Here is a 21,661-nt window from a genome sequence, read left to right on the forward strand (position 1 = left end):
AATTTGGACACTTGCATTTGATTTTGCTGTAAGTGTCCAAATTATATACAGCTGCTGAGGGGGTCCAAAATACGTTGGTTACCCTATGATATTGCCCTTTAGATGTTTTAGGAAACGATGAGATCAAAGAAACAAAAGCAGCGCCATAAACATGCTTGAGGATGGCCATATGATCGACATAATTTTCGGCGCTTGTTATTTTTCCTGATATGAGTGGACCCATATTAATTTATGTATTAAAATATGACATACATGACATATGATATTGTCTTTTAAAGTGCGAAACTAGCGAAAACAAATTGTACAGAATTATTAGTATTTCTTCCTCTTTTTCATATAAAATTTCTAAGCTCTAGCATCTATTGATTGTAAAAGCATCTATTGATGCGCAAAATTTGTTTGAAATTGGTACAAATTTATTTGGGAAAATCAACTCATTAGTATTTTAAATACTATACACCACTAAGGGTAAACGGGGTAACAACGCCCGCCGGGGTAAAACCGCCCACCATGGTTTTACAGGGCCTTGCTCAAATTGGTGTTAAATGTTGATGACAGTCATATTACTGAATGCGTACGCAATATTTTACAATACCTTGTACAGCAATATCGTATAAACTATCGGAGAAATAAATAAAAATAGATTTTTCGTTATAATCGTTTCGTTTTTTATAACTTTGTTCCCACAGAACTTAGGGTTTATTTTCTTCAAAACGTTAAAACTTTCAGTAAATCCAACCCACATCGCTTCTCTGATCCTGTCTTCATTCGATAGTACCTAAATTAGGTAACTGTTCATGCAGTTTTGTTGAAATAAATAGTGAAATGTGCAAATCGGTCATTTGGGGGTAAAACCGCCCACAACGAACGGCGCAAGACCGTCGTGTATAATGCTAGTGCGATAAGGAGATTTTTAAAATAATTGCATAGTTTGGACCAAAGGATCTCAGATTTACATAAAACAATATAAATGTGCTTAGTTTATAGCTGGTGGACTGCTTGGAAAAATCTAAATCGCCAATTTTCCCTGCGGGCGCTATGGACATTTTCTTGTTTTCTCGGATATAGCTTTTTTTTAATAATTCCTCCCTCTTGGAACAAATAACATGGAATAAACATATTTTTTATGAAAATATAGCAAATTACCTTAGCAATGGAAAAGTAATATGTATCTGCTTTATCAATCAGAACAATTTGAAATGTCAAAAAATGACCTACCGGAACAACTGCAGGAACTTTAATACCCATATTGTTATATTTTATCTTAGATCCTCTCTAGTCCTTAAAGATTGACTCCAGGATGCCTAACCCGATCCATCTTGTTGTCTAAGGAAACTACACGGTATCAATTTCAAGACTGCTGGTACCTATATTACTGATATTCTTCCAATACGAGTGGTTGCCGGACACTCTTTCGAACTTGCGAATCTCGGGGAACTATGTATTGTTTGATAGCAAACTGATTCAATTTGTTTAAATTAGATAAATTCATGACTCCAATGCCACCAGTTTCATTCCAATCGGTTGAATATTGTTAAAGTTATACGCTATGGCGGTTTTACCCCGTTAGTGGGCGTGTTTCACCCCGCATGGAAAAAACACTCTATTTTTTGGACGTGTTTCCAAATCGCAATAAAAAATAGAAAACCATTACAGATATTTATGTTTTTATTTTTTATATGTAGGTAATAGATCAATTATTCATTTAAAGCAGATAAATTAAAAATTGAGCTACAACTTTTTTTATACAGGTGGTTGTGCTTAGGCGGGTGGTCTGGCCCCGCTTACCCTTATACCTATATGATTAAATCAAATACTTTTCTTCGCTTTTTGCTTTGCTCGTCCGATTGCGAGTAACAGCAAGTAAAGAAAATGACAATTGAAATGTTTCTCAATCTTCTTGTATTTCTATGCAAATTTTAAAATTGCAAATCGCATATACATACATACACACATACACGCATACATACATACATACATACACGCATACATACATACATACATACACGCATGTATACATACATACACGCATGTATACATACATACACATACATAACACATTTGAATACAATCGACCCTTGATTAATTTATTTCGATTTTATACATTTTAACGGTTTAATATACGGCGCAGAAGTGTTAAAGTTTGAATAACTTTTGAATCAATCGTCCGATTTTCAGTAACTTGGTTTCGTTTTATAGATTTCAACAGTAACTTTCAAATGATAATAAATTGTAGGATGTTTCCTATTGAATTAATGCTTATATGCATCAAAAAGCAGTTTTAAATACATTTTTGTTCACATTTCTTTATGTAACTTTCAAACCACAAGCCCATTTGTCATGAAATCTTGAAGTTAAGGTTTTAAAAGACTCCCCTTTCATATGCAATCAATTTTATTCAAATCGGTTAACGGACCTATGAGATAATGAAGTCCCATATTTTTCATATTTTTATACATAACTTTTGAACTAAAAGTCCGATCAGTATGAAATTAAATAGCGAACAATGGGACGCCAAGACCTTTCATTTGACACTAAGATCATTAAAATCGGTCCAGCCATCTTCGAGAAATGTTGGCTCAATCAAAAGCGTTCCACACACACACACACACACACACACACACACACACACACACACACACACACACACACACACACGCACACACACACACACACACACACACACACACACACACACAGAAAATGATCAGTTTTCGAAACTGAGTCGAATGGTATATGACATTCGTCCCACTAGGCTTTCTTTCAATTTTCGGTTTTTCGAGTGATTCCTATACCTTTATACTATATTTTCATATAGTAGAAAGGCAAAAAGTACATTTCGCAACATGAACGCAATAAATTAAAACAATGTTTAGGTACCAACTATTTATGGGTTCAGATGTCAAACGTTATATTGTGATTAGCGATAAAAACAAAAGAAACAGAGTTGCATGAAAGAGTAATGTTGCTGCTTTGAGTAGATTTATTGTCGCGCAACATTGAGCTGTTTCCGAAACGTACAATATACGTTACAAAGTAGCGACATCTGTTGTATTCAACAGGGAAATATTGATAGTTTCAAGCATACTCTCACGCATGGCGCATGATGAAACGCTAGTGTCAACTTCTGTTCTTTATTGTCAGAATCTAGAGGCGGTGTCCTATTGGTTTACTGCTGTCCTTGCCATCTTTGCATCTATGGCGCCACACTTTCTACCGCTACCATCCTTTCACTTGGTAGCCTGTTACTCGTTGAACGTTTTGATCACATGAGATATGGTTGAATATGCAATTCAGAGCTTTTGTTGATTTCAGATAATCGCCGCCACCACAATATTTGTTTGATTTTATCGACGATTTTCGGCGAAATAATTGTAAAGATTGCTAAATACAGCTCGCAATCGTTTAACAAGCAGTTATTTTATTCAAAATTTCAACAGATAACTAACTTTAATTCATCCGAATTATGGACGCCATTACTTTTTCAATATGAAATCCGTCAGATTGGCTATGCACCACGTCACCACGTCTGCACAAGATTTACAGATTTGAAAGCAGTTATATTCTTCACCATACATTTCCCGAACGCAAGACATCAAATTTTGTTCTAAGACTACTTCTAGATAGTATTTTGCATTTGCATTTTTATGCTTTGGAACGTCCCTGATCGAAACCGACCACACCCGATCATTTTCAGCGTGATTGCGGAGTTTGAAGAACAAACCACTTCTTATCAGAAAAGATCACTTCGGAATCACTGTGCAGATGGAGCAGCAATTTGCATCTTTCCTGCCGTTTTTGTTTTGTTGCTTCCTTTTGAACTATGGATGTTATGTTTTTTGAATGCTTTCAAATTCAGATCCATTTTCAAAATTCGACGAAGAGATTTCCTGTTGATGTTCAGTTCAACTACCATTTTCCATGCGGAACGGTTGCAACTGCGACGAATTCGCTCTCGAACAACCCTCTGACCTCTGCAGTTCTAACGCTTCGTTTTCTTCCGGTTTTTTTATGGTTATCATCAGATCCCGTCTCGACTCGTTATTTATTATCAACGACCGTAACTCAAACATGGTACCGTCGATTCGGGCGAAATTGATCAGTCGGGTGAAATTGATCACCTCGGACCAACGAGTAAAAAACTTTTTATTCTACGTTTATACTGATTCATAAAGCTGAATATGCACCCTTCCATATAAAGATTGAGTTACACTTGGCTTTCAGCAAGATTGATCTTGTAAATGGCTTGATTTTTTAAAACTTACTATTTTGATCGAATCGCATTTTTCAACATGCCCGATAAAACTCCTTGTCGTTAACACAAATTTCGTTGCAGAAGGAAGTTTTAATAGAACTAATTCGGTTCTCTTATTATCTGGCTGTGCTTTGATAATTTCCATGAACAAAATAATGCGACAGAAATTGTTTAGTTTGACCTTTTACAAAATAAAATGATTCATAACATCATGAACTGAGGCAACATAGATTTCTAAATCGCTATGGGTGCGAAATGGAGCTGCCACCTGCGAAAGTTTGTTCTTTCTGTGAAGCAGAATGGAGATTTATAAAAGAGTGCAAAGGACCAACAATACTTCGCACAAATTTTACAAACGCTTCATATGGCAGTTGCATGAGAGTGCAAGAGACCGGTTTGTGCTTACATAGCGAAATGCAACTACATATTCAAAGAGACAGTCAAGCTCCCGTATATGAGGAGAATTAAATTAATTGCTTCCCTAGATAGGTGAAGATTGTATACGTAAATCATACATTTACACATATATACCGCAATGTTTAAACAAAATAAAACGATTTCGATGCTAAAATTGGCTTAATATCTTTTTTTATCGCTCATATTTATTTAGCAGATGCATCAACTATGCTAATGTAGAGCTGACTGTTTGATTTTTGTGCTGGTTGCTATATGCGACATTGTTGCCTACATGCAGGATGTTATGTTGCCTATATCGATTACTCCAAATTTTATACTGCACGCTAGCTTATTGCTGTCAGAGCGTATGGTTTAATAGCAATATCGTCTTGATTTCTACGTGATCAATTTCACCCGTTATTTGTAATTTTTCAATTTCACGGTTACATTAAGTTTTATCTAAAATAAAACTATTTATATAGGATATACATGATACTGTCGTGTAGCTAGCACTACAGTACTTATTTTAAAATTGAATCATCTTCTTAAATATGTTTCTATTCAAAGATATTTAAAAAATACTCGAAAAAGTGATCAATTTCACCCGAATTCATGGTACGTGCACACCGAACGAGACACAATACGAAATGAAACTACGTCAAGTAAGACTTAAGCCATGATGACACACACATAGTCTTAGTATGCTTGTATTATTATTTTGTTCGAATATATATTTGTCACACTGTAGTTAATCGCATCTTCACTCGATCCTCTTACAATTCATTTGAGCTGCCGGTCTTTTATTTTCCAAAATTAAGCTAGACGGGATCTGTTACGGGTGAATGTAATCAAATATTAATTACAAGATATATAGGGTGAGCAGTAATAACTAACAGTGAAGAAAAACTTACTTTAAAAGACCGCATTGAAAGTATACAAGCAAAATGTAATAAATATATGAGATGTTTATATCCTCTCATTAACAGAAATTCTAGACTTTGTCTGAAAAATAAACTATTGATTTACAAACAAATTTTAGACCGGCAATGTTATATGCCGTTTCGATTTAGTCAAGTTGTTGTATTACGAGGAAGAAGAGTCTTTAGAGGATTCAAAGAAAAATTTTGAAAATGATTTTGAAGCGTCCTCCTTGGTTTAGTACACTAGAATTACATAGACTTACTGGTGTTGAAACCCTAGAAGCTATGTCAAATAAAATTATTTCGAATTTCCGACAAAAATCGTTGCAATCCTCTATTGCGATGATTAGGTCTCTTTATAGATCATAAGTTAGCTAGGTTAGATATTAGGTTAAGATGTAATTTTTTTTCCTTACATGTAGGTTTTAATCCCTACTGTTAAATAATCTTAATTGTCGTAACAAATCATAAGAAATCATAATAGGTAATAGTATATAACGCAAATCTAATAGTGTTCAAAAGTCACCACTTGTGATTGAACAAACAATATGATATAGGATAGTTACTGTTAAGTATTTTAGGTACCGTAGGTAATCGAATATTCACCCCAATAAAAAAAACAGTGAAGTGGCCACAAAAACAAGGGGCTTGTATATATTTTAATAATGAGTGTATTTCGTGTAAGTAGTAGTGCCCCACTTTCCCCAGGAAAAATAATCTGGAACAAAATAATGTAACAATAGATCCAGCCACTCTAAAGTCTCAATAGGATTTCGAATTTGGCAACAAATGCGTTTCGCCTACGCCCTTTTTTGATACGAAAAAATTGAATGTAGATGCGCTAGAAATTGACTAAATATTATTAATCAACGATTGCAACAATTTTATGCTTATAAATGCGCCAAGAACTATTCTTCCGGTACAAGTAGGTTTTTGGCAACCTGCGGCAAGACGTAGTCCTTGTTCGAAACATGCTATAACGACAAACTTTTTTTTATGAACACATTGAGGGCATTATGTTTTCGTCATTGCATGAATGCGGAAACTGACTGATATTTGAGCATATTTTTGGATGTGAAATATTTTGTGATGCCAAATACAGATACTTTTGTTGCAAAAATCGAGGCATGCCAAAATCGAACCACGCTAAAATCGAACCATGCCAAATTCGAAATCCCACTGTAGTACATTTTATGCTACAAATTCAATCTGTTGGTTTATTACTGAATTTTAAAATTTTTATTTCAGCTCCATTTAAGTATTTTCACAAGTTTAGTATAATTTTGCTTCAATATTGTTTTTAAATTTCCTCTGCTTCTATGCTAAAAAGTGACTGGTATAAGGAAACCAGGAATAATTACAAAAATATCAATAAAAAAATTGACCAAACACATAGTAAACGTAAACTAATCGTAAACGAAAAGTCTTCTGAGACCGGCAAGGGTCACGTAAAATTTTTAATTTTTCTGACGACTTTTACCTAAAAATGCTTTTTTAGACTAGATCATAGCAAGGAAATCTGAACCTAAATTGTCGCAACAATTGTAGTTGAGTTTCCGCCAAAAAAAAGGTAGACGCTTTTAACCGCATATGAAGCGCCTCCATGGTTTTTAAGAAAACTGGAGACGCATGGTGGTTTTTTTATGTGTTCTACTTCAAGAGCCAGGAAACATTTTTGCTATAGAAAATAAAACAGAAATAAGTTTTTCTGTATATACTGTATACTTTTACTATCCTTAGTAAGATTAGCATAAGCATAAGCAGCATAGGATACCGCCCGCTGCTACTCCGTTATTGACCAGGACCGATGAAAATTGCAAAATGATGGCTGGAAAGAGCATACTTGGGACAGCACTATCCTTAGAAAGTAAGATTAGTTCAAAACTAAAAATATGGATAAATTGAGTATTAGCGATGACAACAAATGCTATACCAGATTGGTTAATTCGAGCAAATAGTATAATTACCATTCTCAACATTCATCTTTTCAGGGTGACTTGGACCGGCAGCGACTGCTAGGCGACCGTCCACGAATGGTCTACGAAAGCGTGCTGGACGATGGCTTGGAAGGAATCGAACACCAAGAAAGGTTAGTGGCAGCTGCTTCACCTGTAATTATGTAGTACAACACTATCACAAATTGCGCCGTATTATTTTGTTACGTTCCTTTGACTGCCCCTTAAAATTTATCATTTTGCTACAAACCGCCTTGTAGCTAGTGTTCTAGGTCGCTAACCGAACGATTATCGTTGAGTGTTGTTCCGAAAAATACCGGTACTCTTGATATGTCTCGTATATGTCTGTCTGCAAGGGGGGAACATCATTAGTCACACATCGAGGCCAGTAGTTGCTTGACGAAAGATTTCTATAAAAAATCGTTTCTGACAGTATCGTGTAGTGATACTTATCGTTCAATACATCAACCAGCATACCCGAACTACCATCAAATCACAAATTTCTTTGACTGCGATCTAACAAATATGTTGAATGTAATTCGTTTAATATGGCGTTGTTGCGTACTGTAACCGTACTATACTGTATTAGGCTTTTTTGAAGTTGAATTTAAAAAGTTTTATCGACTGAATTCAATTGTAATTGTTAATATTGAGCAGGGCAGTCTTCGGAGAGATTTATCAAGACTGAAGTTTGATGTTTTCCCGACGTTTCAACACTTTGTTGGTGTCTTTTTTTATTACCCTTTGAAAAAATCCAAATTGCCTGACTGTTCGAAAGGTCAAAGGTTCCGGCTTTCCAGTTTTTTGTTATCCTTCCGTAATGCTGGACAGTTTGTTTGATAATTAATTAACGGTTTATAAAATTGTTTAAGTTTATAATTCATGAATAAGCAAACCGTTGAAATATGAATCTCATAAACATATATTGACGAAGCATAGGTTATGAAAATATACACATGGTAGGGGCTATAGTCACATACCTTACTACGTCCGTACAATCTCAGAAGACAACATCTAGTTAAAAGTTTAAAGTTGTTTGAATATTGAGCCCTACTCCATATCGCACTCAGACCAATTCTTTTTGGTACTGATGTAAATCGCCGTTTCTAAATCCCGACCAAACAACCATGACCAGAACCAAAATATGCTCGAAAGATTTAGTTACTCAAATGTTTTTGTTACGAGATAAGAGACATTTGCTGTTGAAGTCTGAACCCAGAATTTCGCTCCTGCAACTGATTAAAAATTGATAGAATTCTGAACGACAAGCAGAACAGAGGTGGTTAGCTCAATGATGTATGGCTTACGGTTTTACAGTGATAGTTTGTGGTAATTACGCAAGACTAGAATCCCCCTACAAAACCCATAAACGTATATTACGCATAAATCCCCGTAATGTATAAACTTGTAAGGGTAAGCGGGGCAAGACCGCCCGCCTAAGCAAAACCACCTGTATAAAAAAAAGTTGTAGCTCAATTTCTAATTTATCTGCTTTAACCTTCCTAATGCATTAGAAAAAAGTTACATATTATGCATTAGGGTCGAAAACGACCCAGGTTTTGAAATTGCTCTCATTCATCCATTTTCTATCCGAATTTCGATTTCTTTACCTCGTTTGAAAGGTATGGCCAAAACCTGGCACCCAAGGTATGTTAGGGAATATTTGTTGACTAATGGCCACTTCTGCGTCGGTTCCGGAACACCCACTATCAGGTCCCGGGGAACATTTTATACTTTGAGATAATTCGTTTTGCGGCACATCAAATCACGTTGGTTTGATAAAATAAGACTAATGGAAGTACAATGGGGACATTTTGGACCCAAATGGCCACTTCACCATCGGTTCCGGAACATCCGGTATCCGTTTTTTGGGGACATTTTTGTTTTTTTTAGAATAACGCATCTTGCGACACATCAAATCACATCGGCTTGATAAAACAAGACTAATGGAAGTACCAGGGGAACGTCTTGGATCCAAATGGCCACTTCACCATCGGTGCCGGAACATCCGGTACCTGGTTCGGAGGACATTTTTTCGATTTTGGGATAATTCATCATGCGGTATATCAAATCACGTCGCCATGAAAAACTGAGATCGTCGAAAGTATAATAAAGACATTTTGAAGGAAAATGGCCATATCAATATAGATTCCGGAACATCCGGTACCCGGTTTTAGAGGCATTTGCGAATTTTAGCATAACTCATCTTGCGGCATATCAAATCACATCGGCTTGATAAAATAAGACTGATGCAAATACAATGGGGACATTTCGAGGCCAAATGACCACTTCACGATCTGTTCCGGAACATCCGGTACCTGGTTCGGGACATTTTTTGGATTTTAGCGTAATTCATATGCGGCACATCAAATCACATTGCATCACAATGAGACTGTTGAAAATATAATACAGACATTTGGAAGGCAAATGACTACATCAGCGTCGGTTCCAAAACTCCCGGTACCTGGTTCTGGGAACATTTTTTTAGATCTTGGAACGAACACAATATTGTATCTGCACTGTATCTTTCAAGGAGCATATGAATTACGCTAAAATCCAAAAAATGTCCCGAACCAGGTACCGGATGTTCCGGAACAGATCGTGAAGTGGTCATTTGGCCTCGAAATTTCCCCATTGTATTTGCATCAGTCTTATTTTATCAAGCCGATGTGATTTGATATGCCGCAAGATGAGTTATGCTAAAATTCGCAAATGCCTCTAAAACCGGGTACCGGATGTTCCGGAATCTATATTGATATGGCCATTTTCCTTCAAAATGTCTTTATTATACTTTCGACGATCTCGGTTTTTCATGGCGGCGTGATTTGATATACCGCATGATGAATTATCCCAAAATCGAAAAAATGTCCCCCGAACCAGGTACCGGATGTTCCGGCACCGATGGTGAAGTGGCCATTTGGATCCAAGACGTTCCCCTGGTACTTCCATTAGTCTTGTTTTATCAAGCCGATGTGATTTGATGTGTCGCAAGATGCGTTATTCTAAAAAAAACAAAAATGTCCCCAAAAAACGGATACCGGATGTTCCGGAACCGATGGTGAAGAGGCCATTTGGGTCCAAAATGTCCCCATTGTACTTCCATTAATCTTATTTTATCAAACCAACGTGATTTGATGTGCCGCAAAACGAATTATCTCAAAGTATAAAATGTTCCCCGGGACCTGATAGTGGGTGTTCCGGAACCGACGCAGAAGTGGCCATTAGTCAACAAATATTCCCTAACATACCTTGGGTGCCAGGTTTTGGCCATACCTTTCAAACGAGGTAAAGAAATCGAAATTCGGATAGAAAATGGATGAATGAGAGCAATTTCAAAACCTGGGTCGTTTTCGACCCTAATGCATAATATGTAACTTTTTTTACTGTGCCTCTTCTAGATGTCGCTGAAAGCTGAAACTCCCCCAAAATGTTAGTTTTCCAAAGTTAGGAAAAGTCAGAAAATTTCAAGTCTCTAGCTCGTTCCGTTATTGAGTATGAAGCTTTGTAAGTATGCCGATGGGTCGAAAACGACCCCAATGCACTAGGAAGGTTAAATGAACAATTGATCTATTGTAGTGTAGTTTCCTTAGACAACAAGATGGATCGGGTTAGGCATCCTGGAGTCAATCTTTAAGGACTAGAGAGGATCTAAGATAAAATATAACAATATGGGTATTAAAGATCCTGGAATTGATCCGGTAGGTCATTTTTTGACATTTCAAATTGTTCTGATTGATAAAGCAGATACATATTACTTTTCCATTGCTAAGATAATTTGCTATATTTTCATAAAAAATATGTTTATTCTATGTTATTTGTTCCAAGAGGGAGGAATTATTAAAAAAAAGCTGTATCCGAGAAAACAAGAAAATGTCCATAGCGCCCGCAGGGAAAATTGGCGATTTAGATTTTTCCAAACAGTCCACCAGCTATAAACTAAACACATTTATATTGTTTTATGTAAATCTGAGATCCTTTGGTCCAAACTATGCAATTATTTTAAAAATCTCCTTATCGCACTATCATTATACACGACGGTCTTGCGCCGTTCGTTGTGGGCGGTTTTACCCCCAAATGACCGACTTGCACATTTCACTATTTATTTCAACAAAACTGCATGAACAGTTACCTAATTTAGGTACTGTCGGATGAAGGCAGGATCAGAGAAGCGAAGTGGGTTGGATTTACTGAAAGTTTTAACGTTTTGAAGAAAATAAACCCTAAGTTCTGCGGGAACAAAGTTATAAAAAACGAAACGATTATAACGAAAAATCTATTTTTATTTATTTCTCCGATAGTTTATACGATATTGCTGTACAAGGTATTGTAAAATATTGCGTACGCATTCAGTAATATGACTGTCATCAACATTTAACACCAATTTGAGCAGGGCCCTGTAAAACCATGGTGGGCGGTTTTACCCCGGCGGGCGTTGTTACCCCGTTTACCCTTACAAGTTAAGAGTTTTGAAACCACATAATTGGTCAATCAACAACAAACCGGTCGATTGACAGTTCAGCCAAAAGCGGATGTTACTATTGCCGCCGGTAGCAAGTCTACTTCTAGAACGTGATGGAATTTCACGGAAATGAATCTATTCTAGCAGGAACGAATTGTCTCGTCGTCGGTCGTGCTTTTAAAGTTGAGGGAAAAATTGGGTTGCTGTTCAGATGATTGCACCTTGATGTCGTATCTAGGGGAAAAGTGTATAATGTGCCCCCCCTAAGAATAAATGGATATATCTCCGTTATACTTCCCCAAATTAACGTTACAACTACGTGTATATGTTGGTACTTAAGCTGACAACCAATTGCAATTGTTTATTTCATTTAGTATTGTGGAATAAACATGCTAGGAATTATTTAATAAAAGCACCTAAATGTTGTGTTTCTCGTCTGCGCGGGGTAAAATGCCCCACCTGCGGTATAATATGCCCAATGCGGTAATTTGAGTATTTCTACCAGTGACAGACTAACTCTATTTTGTAGAAAGTAAAACTATTTCCTTTGTTTTGCAAAATATCGTTATTTTATGTAAAATAAACCTAGTTTCGGCCTTCTGGCGCACTTTTTCTTTTCTGCATGGGGCACATTATACTGCAGCTGTGGCGTTTTGTACCGGGTAGTTGAATTACCTAGAATTTGGACGTTGGTAACAAATTATTCCCACCACGGTTGCTCTACAATACTAATTGAATTAAATAATGGCAATCGACTTCAACTTAGATCTGTTTACCTATGTTTATAGCCACATTTGCAAGGGGGGCAAATTGCACCACCGCAAGTGGGGCATTTTGGCCTGCTTTTACTTATTTGAAAAAATATTAAATGTTAAAGCAAGTCAAGCGTTTCATACCGTTATTTTTAGCAGGGATGTCATTTTGAAGTTCACTTTACGCAATAGAATCGCAACAACCGGTTATTTACAGATTTTGACAAGAAAATAGCTTATGGAAATGACGCCAAAAGTTACATCGGAAGCTGCTCAAAAACAAATTTATTTTTGTTTTGTTTTTACAGCATGTGACAACTGTCATACTTGCATAGTAGGCTAGTTCCATCAAATACTATGATTTCTGGGTGGTTTTGCATTTTAATTTCGCTTGTTTAGCGAAAAACGAAGGGGGGGCACATTGGCCACGGGGGGCACGTTATACATAATTCCCCTAATTGATATAATTATAGTTATAGATTGCTCTGTTGGAGGTCAGCAAAAGACATATATGTTATGATGAGGGAGGTGATTTCATGTAACAATGTGTCTGCGACGGTAAAGTTATTGTATAGCTCAGTAAAGGACTTATTGAACATAAACATGGTTACTGGTCACATTGTATTGGACATACAAGTTCAAAATAGTTAGAGCGTAAATTGTCTCACTTTTTATTTAAGCCAAACTTTGTATTTTGTTTTGATTTGAAACACAATAAACATTTCATTGATATTTTGATTGCCTATGGAAGGAGTTAGTGTTTTCGTGTAGAACGAAAACCTGAATGAAGTGGAAAATACAATATATTTAGACACCATATACAAATATAGAATGGGCGTGGGTGTAGGTGGGACTTAAACCCATAACTCTCGATTGGCAGTTGAGTTTGTTTCCAATTATACCACACCGCCCAGTTTGAAAATAGTGCGTCTAATAATAAATCGGCTTTTCACTCTCCCAAATTTGTTTGTCCTTCACACATTTACCCAGCAAAGTGTATTCGATCAGACGATTTTAACAAAAATATTGATTATTCTACACAATTCGAAAAAATCCTGTAAATTTACGTCATAAATGGAACATCGCAAATCAAATAAAATTACGTAGACCAACTTCGTGTTTTTAGTCTTGATCTTAAAATGCGATCAGGCATATATATTAATATTTTTTGAAACGGGGGTTCTACAATTGATGAAGGGACTGTAGGGGAAAATAATGAATTTTTGTTGGAATGGAGGGGAAAGAGCGGAAAGGAGGGGGGCGTTATGACTCCTATCTTTTGTCCAATGCTGGAAGGTGCATGGGCCGAACCAAGCTATAATCCGGTTATAGCTATCCGGTTATAATCTCAGCATAAGCATTATAAGCAGTATCGCCCAACCGAGGTTCGAACATAGGACGATTGGCTTGTTAGACCAGTATACTCCTCGAAACTAACTGGACTGTTGCTTCTCTGCATGCCTGCCCTTCAAATAGCATCTTCCAATGCAAAGTTGAACAGCAAATTCAATAGCCCATCACCTTGTTTCAAACCATTTAACGTCACAAACGAGTCCGATATCCTACCCACTATTCTGGCGCGTGACATCCAAGGGTAGCACGTACCGCTTAATCAGTTTTGTTCGCAAACCATGTTCAAGCATAATACGCCACAACTGTTCGTTGAACTGAAGCGTACGCTACCTTCAAGTCTATAAACAAATGGTGAGTCTACACGTTGAATTCTCGAAATTTAGCGAAGATTTGTCGCAAGGTGAACGTTTGGTCCGTCGCGGAGTCTCCCTCTCGAAATCCGCACTGTCAGTCGCCTACAAGGTCTCCTGAAACAGCCTCAGTCTATAAAACAGGATACGGGAGAGAATTTTGAATGCAGAGTTGAGATATTTACTTGGTAATTACTACATCCGAGTCGATGGCTCTTCTCGTAAATAGGGCCTATGAGACGTTCCTATCAGTTCATAAGGTAGTTCCCGTCAATCCACGTCATACAATTGGTATAAACGGAAGTCCAATTTAATCTCAGCTTTATGTCCAATTTCAAGTTAAATTTTAAGCTTTTTGTTTATGTTGCGGCACAAAGCCGCAATATGACCGCGTTGACCTTCACATCTAGCAGAACAACAATAGCGCTTTGTCTCATTGTTGTTCTGGCTAGATATAGTAACAATAAGCTGTCGAAATATGTATAAATAGGATAATAAAAGTGAGTCTTGAGTTCAGTCCGTTCGCAGCCACCGTCGCTGGCGGTGGTGCGCAAAACGCAACACTTGTTCGCGTATACTGCATAATAATATCACAGTCCCGTTGGTAACCGGCCCCCCTTACGACGATCGCGGAACATTGGTGCCGTGACCAGGATTTGTCCTGGCACTGACAACGTTTTACCAACGGGACTTCAGTTTTATCGATCGTGTTATCGGTCCACAGTAACTCGTGATATTTTCGGTAGTGGGATAGTGACTTGAACAGTAACAGTTTACTAACGGGACATCAAATCCATCGACCGTGTTGCTGCATTGCTACAAGAGTGTTACATTTGGCATCCACGTAGTGGGACGATGCCGCTGAACCTTGCTGTGCTCGTCGTACCAGAGGAATTCCGGCATATCGATAGTCGAAATAGGATTTCATTCACTACGCTTCAGCTAGGCCGGTGTGGGTGACTTCGCAGCCGCTTAGCAACAAATCCTTAGCAACGGACTGAACTCAAGACTCACTTTTATCATCCTATTTATACATATTTCGACAGCTTATTGTTACTATATCTAGCCAGAACAACAATGAGACAAAGCGCTATTGTTGTTCTGCTAGATGTGAAGGTCAACGCGGTCATATTGCGGCTTTGTGCCGCAACATACTCCCGCACCAAAACCGAAGGTTTTACACTGCGATATACAAAACCAGAATGATTCTAGGTCTTAGCAGTAAGGCAAAAAATTTAACTGGTGAGTTGTAGTTGAAATCTCTTAGACTGACTATCACTTGAACTGGCGCAGAGCGGCCGGAATAACATAACTGGACCGTGTGTCCTGGTTCATATTTATCTGCAAATCTGTGATGAATTGAAAATAGTGTTTGAAATCTAGCAGTACAGGTATCCTTAAACATCAGCAACATATTTCTATCCCATAGAGCTTGATATTTCGGCATATAGACTATGTCATATCCGATATATACATCTCCAAAAATCTCTGATTTGTAAACTAATCCTGCTTTCAACCCAGACTTAGAATCAGTGGCACGAATTTTAAAAGTCTTCTGCAACTCTTTTAATTCATAACTTGTACCTGCATTTAATAACCATGCAATTATTAATGTTTCCAACATGTATGATCCATATTTGTATATCTCTTCTGTGTTGTTAAGTCTTGATTTAAACTCGATATTTTTACTTAACCATGTCTTGAAATATGCTTCAACGACACTGTGTGTTCTACTAGCCGATTTGTCAGTCTTCTCTAGCAAATCAACAAATTTAGTAGATTTTACGTTTTTTACTCTCCACATTTTCGCACATGTGGAGTGAAACCCCAAGGGTTTTGCGACATTGCTAATGTCAGGTGCTGATTTTGTTAACCATTCTCTCCGCTTCTTCCATTTCATTGAATAGAACAGTTTATCTTTCAACCCTGTTTTGTGATATCTAAGGTAAGAATCCAACTCATCGACTATGAGTGGAGAATTTAATGTGTAATCCCGATTATTTAACAATCGCGGTGACGTGTCCGGCATTTTACTTCCTCCGCAGGAGCTCTCGACATCTTGCCATAACGAAGAGGACCAACTTTCGGTGTAATCCTCATGAACTTCATCTTCCAACCTCTGTAGATCATCAATTTCCGCTTGATACCAAAACGTAGACATTTTGTCTAGTTTACTTGAGTTGAGTTTACTTAACGGGACATCAAATCCATCGACCGTGTTGCTGCATTGCTACAAGAGTGTGTTACATTTGGCATCCACGTAGTGGGACGATGCCGCTGAACCTTGCTGTGCTCGTCGTACCAGAGGAATTACGGCATATCGATAGTCGAAATAGGATTTCATTCACTACGCTTCAGCTAGGCCGGTGTGGGTGACTTCGCAGCCGCTTAGCAACAAATCCCCGAGCGGAGCTATGCCGGTGTGGGCGAATCACAGCCGCTTAGTGAAATACATTCAGCTTCTGAATCCCCGGTTTTGGACTCAGCCAGCTGTAGGGACGTTCGGATGTTCCCCTACGATGACACACAACATTTCACTACAGACCATACCTATATTTACACACTGAACATTATATACATGCACAGACAGCACGACGGCTGCTGGCGGATTAATTGCGCGAACTGATTAAGCCTATCGTTTAGCGGACTTATATAAACTTTAGCGGACAATATACCATTGTCGCTTTCATAAAGCATATTCAATTCAGGGCATCATATTCGAAATCAATACCAGCTAAAGCCATATTGAGAGTTAGTGCGCTAAGCCGGCGCTGCTTAACGCTGGTCACTCACGCACGTACTACAGTGATGCCTCCCTTCGTACGGTTCGTGCTCACTCCCGAACAGTTTAGTCCAATTTCAAGTTCAATGTCAAGTCCAATTTTAAGCATAATTTCGTGTAATTTCAAGTCCAATTTAAGTGCTATTTCAAGTCCAATTTTATGCCCCATTTCAAGTTTTATTTCATGTCTAATTTCAAGGGCATTTTTTTAGTTTGATTATAGTCACTTGGGTCATTCGTGACTTCTGCGGGGTTGGGTGCAATTCAAAAGCTAAATTTAAGTTCAACTCGGATTCAATTCTAAGTTCAATTTAAAGTTCTTCCTTCAGTTTAATTTGTAGCGAAGCTTCAAGTACTAATTGGTGCAAAATTAAGTCCAATTTCATGTTGAATTTTATTCTAACGAAAAGACTACTTCTGTGTCCAATTTCACGTATAATGTCAAACTCAATTTCTAGTTCGAGTTTATGTTTGTTTTCGAGTAAAATTTCTTGTCTAATTTCAAGTTCAATTTCAGCTCCCATTTTAACATCGCTTCAAGTGCAATTTCAAATCCAATTCAAGTCCAATTTCAAACCTAATTTCATGTCCCGTTTCAAGTCCCAGTCATGTATGATTTCAATTCGAATTTAAAGTCAAATTTTTAGTTCAATTCAAAGTTTCCTGTGTAATTTGAGGCCAACTTCAAGTTGGTTTAAACTTAAATTCATGTCGTGTGCACTTTCATATCAATTTCAAATTCAATTTTGCGGCTAATTTCTAGTTCAAGTTTAAGTCCGAATCCAAATTCATACCTAAATCCAAATTTTAATCCAATGTCAAGTCCAGTTTTATTTCTAAATTTAAATCTTAAAATTTAATCTAAACGTGATACACGTGTCCCATCCCAATGACAATTCTAAGGTCGCTTAGTTTTATTTGAATTTCATAGTTTTTTGCGGTATTAGTCTTTACCTCTGGTTATGACGTAGTATTACTCAATATGGAGACGATACTAATCAAAAACTACTAATAGTATAGCCAGCTACCCACAATAAAACTGTTAATAAACCCAATTTATCTCTTATAAACTTATCACACGTAAGGCGTAGCAATAGATTATGGCGCACCGATCAAAGTTGATTTTATTACGGATGCTTGTCAGACACCCTGGCCTATCAGATTTATTACTGCTATTATGACGAATATTAGAGTTCAACTCTGAAACCATTCTTTTATACGAGCATATTACTATATTCCAGTATTTGTAGTTCACAAACAACGTATGGTGCAGAAAGAAAGTCATTATGAACCAGTTTTTATGTCAATGGAAGCAACCAGAATAGTTTTGCTAGAAATTGCGTATGACTTACTGAATATATTCATTTTGTTGAAACAACTAGTTTTCAAAAATTGCAAAATTTCGACGGCGCGTTGATTTTATCAGTGCTCAAAAAAGTTGACACCCCTGCATGAAGGCGAATGTAAATTGCATTCAGCGCATACAGTTTTACCCCTGGTAATATCTGTACAGCCCATGGACATGACTACTGAGCTGCTGACAGTGTTTGTCTTTCTCAGTTTTCTACCCTTCAAAACAATTTATTCATGAATTGCAGTGCTAAATGAATGCTCGACTACCCGGCCAGTTAATTTTTTGCTCCTGACTGATATTTTAGATCTCAAAGTTTCACTTTTTAATCTCTCTGCTTTTTAAAATCTGGTTGAAGGCAATTAATTTAAACTTCGGAGCAATTTACGTTTCTTGTAATTTCATTTGCCGTTGTCGGTAGCCGTTGTCAAAATAAATGAATGAATGTAGAGAACACGGATATGAACGCAAGGATTCGCTCGAATCATAGATTTCAGGTTGGCAATGCTGAGTACATTTCATCTGTACTAGAAACAGCAAAGAATAAGCAGTATATTGCATCAATTCGAGCGTGTTGCATCAATTGAATATGAGATTTCTAAGCACTGGTTATTATATTAATATCCACGATAAAATTTAATGCGCATATGTCGCTCAACTACGGAAACTACTGAAAATTTATTAATTATTCTTTTGAGACAGTTTATTATGATCACTGTAAACCTAATTGTATAGGTTGATCTAACAATAAAACTGACTTTTCTGCTTATGGATTTATTTTCAAGTTAACAAAGCTGGCTAAATGATTTGGCTCTCACTCAGAGGAAGCTGTAGGGGAAGGGCGGTAAAGACGGACACCTTAAGGTCAAGAGTCAATATCTACTCAAATATAACTGTATTGATCGCAATTTTCATACAAACTGAACCTTTAAGTCTCTGTCTAATATAGTAACAACGTGTGCTAGAAAATTTCTTCCAAAATTTAGGCGAGGAAATAAAATGGTTCCCTTATATATTCTTCAATATTTTAATTGGTGATGAATTAATCGTTTCTAAAAGTTGGCCTATTCCAACTGTTAAATGACTTCTAGATACTTTCACATATATAATATGTAAGTATTAAGCAATTTTAATCGTTGTTGGGCAAAATGAATACGAAATCTTTGTGTCCGTCTTTCCCTACCTTCGGGTGTCCGTCTTTCCCGACTTGGATACCGTTTTTTTCAAATTTTAATAACTTTTTACTGAATATTCAAAAATTCACTAGATTTCCAATGGACATTCAGTGAAGGGTCAAACTAACGTAATGTCGTCGATATAGCACGAAAGTATTGCTTTTTACCGATTTACCAGCTATTTTCTTCACACACAAAATTACATCGGTTAGCGTATTTACGCATTTTTTCTTTGTGTTATTTATAAATTTGACAACTGCACTGCTAGAAATCGGCAGGTTAATTCAAAAGTGTTCATTCAGTCTATAGAAACATTTCCCATCATTGGTTTGCTTCAAAAAATTATTGTTTATGAAATATGACAAGTATCCGTCTTTCCCGCAGTGTTCATCTTTACTGCCCTTCCCCTATGCTTTATTGCTTCGTAGCAAAAAGCTTCATTACATTATGGTGGTGGCTGTCAAGCACTGAAAAGCATAATCGGTTTGGCAGTTTTCAGCAGAGCATTATAAGACTACTTAAGCTTCAGCATTCATAAACAGGTTATAAAAGCCTTCTGAAGAGTTGCCCCTTTGGTCGGAAAGCAGTTTTATAGCGGTCATCAGGAAGTTCTGGTGGAGCTCATAGTTTTATTGGCGGTTTAAAAAATTGGTCGTTAAAACCACTAGAAAAACCCGAATTAATCCACCTAGCGGCGTGACCTGGCCTTTCTACTGTCACAATAATCATCATTTAATTTCTCAGGAACATCTATGTATAATTAACTTGACTATATTTTTAAATATCCGTTCCGTATTCCTCAAAATCCTTATTTGCCAGTAGAATTCACAATGTATTGCGTAGAATAATTAAATTTTCTTTCCTTGTGTGCGTAAATACTTGTAACACCTTATTTAGTTTTATAATCGGTCGGCCTAAACTTTCGGGCTTCAGAGCCACATAGGAAACTTGTTTTGAATTGACAATATAAAATATGTGTTCAGAACAGATTTTTTGATAATTAATTAATACCATGTGTTCAAAAGTTAGCATCTTTGAAAAACAAGAGTTCAGAAAAATTATTATTATACTTCGCCTTTGAAGACAAAGAATATCAACAACAAAATGATTAATCTCAAAATTTTACTATTAGTTTGCTTGGCTTCAATTTTGCAGTATATCTGAATTAGAAAAAATAACTGAATAGAGCATTAGATATGAAAAAGAGAAATTGAACTTTTTCTTAGCTGGCGCTCCTTCTGATAATTATTTTTGCATGAAAATCAAAACTTATGCTTTTTTTGAATGTACTTTCATGAAAAGATAGTCATTAGCTTGATCGCATCATTTTTACAATGTTGGAGGGTTAGGAAAACAAGAGGGTTGCAAAAGCTGCGCCTTAAACATGCTTGAGAATGGGAAATATGATCGATATGATTTTCAGTGCTTGTCATTTTTGATTTTTTTGTTGAAACATGATACATGACATAAGACATCTGTCCTTTAAAATGTCATTAACGAAAACAAATCTTACAAAATTACTACCGTGCAACGTTTACTTCCTATTTTTCATATAACATTTCTAAGCTCTAGTATCTATTGATTGAAAAGAGCATCTATTGATGCGCAAAATTTGTTTGAAATTTGTATAAATTTATTTGGAAAAATCAACTCATTTTTAATCCTATACACCACTATACCTTCATGCTTAAATTAACTGCTTTTCTTCGCTGTTTGCTTTTCGTGTACAATTGTGAGTAACAGCAAGTGAACAAAATGACAATTGAAATCTGAAATCAAAGAAAAGAAAAAGCTTTTCGATTGAATCCCATTATTTAATATTTATTTGCAACAGATACGTAGTTCGCCTACGACGTGCAGGCTTCAACAGCGTCTTATTTCAAAGCGTATACGTATCTGTTGCGAATAAATAT

At 36.7% G+C, this 21,661-nt stretch overlaps 1 protein-coding gene across 2 annotated transcripts in view; it reads left to right on the forward strand.

The window, feature by feature from the left end:
* Positions 1–21,661, forward strand: part of LOC128737645 (protein GDAP2 homolog) — a 194,629-nt gene that overhangs the window by 89,827 nt on the left and 83,141 nt on the right. For both annotated transcript variants that reach the window (XM_053832321.1, XM_053832322.1), the window contains exon 9: positions 7,563–7,660. In XM_053832321.1, coding sequence (XP_053688296.1) covers positions 7,563–7,660 — 98 coding nt within the window. The remainder of the gene's footprint in view (positions 1–7,562; positions 7,661–21,661) is intronic.

This window comes from Sabethes cyaneus, chromosome 2, assembly GCF_943734655.1.
Source record: "Sabethes cyaneus chromosome 2, idSabCyanKW18_F2, whole genome shotgun sequence".
Classification (NCBI taxonomy): Eukaryota; Metazoa; Arthropoda; class Insecta; order Diptera; family Culicidae; genus Sabethes; species Sabethes cyaneus.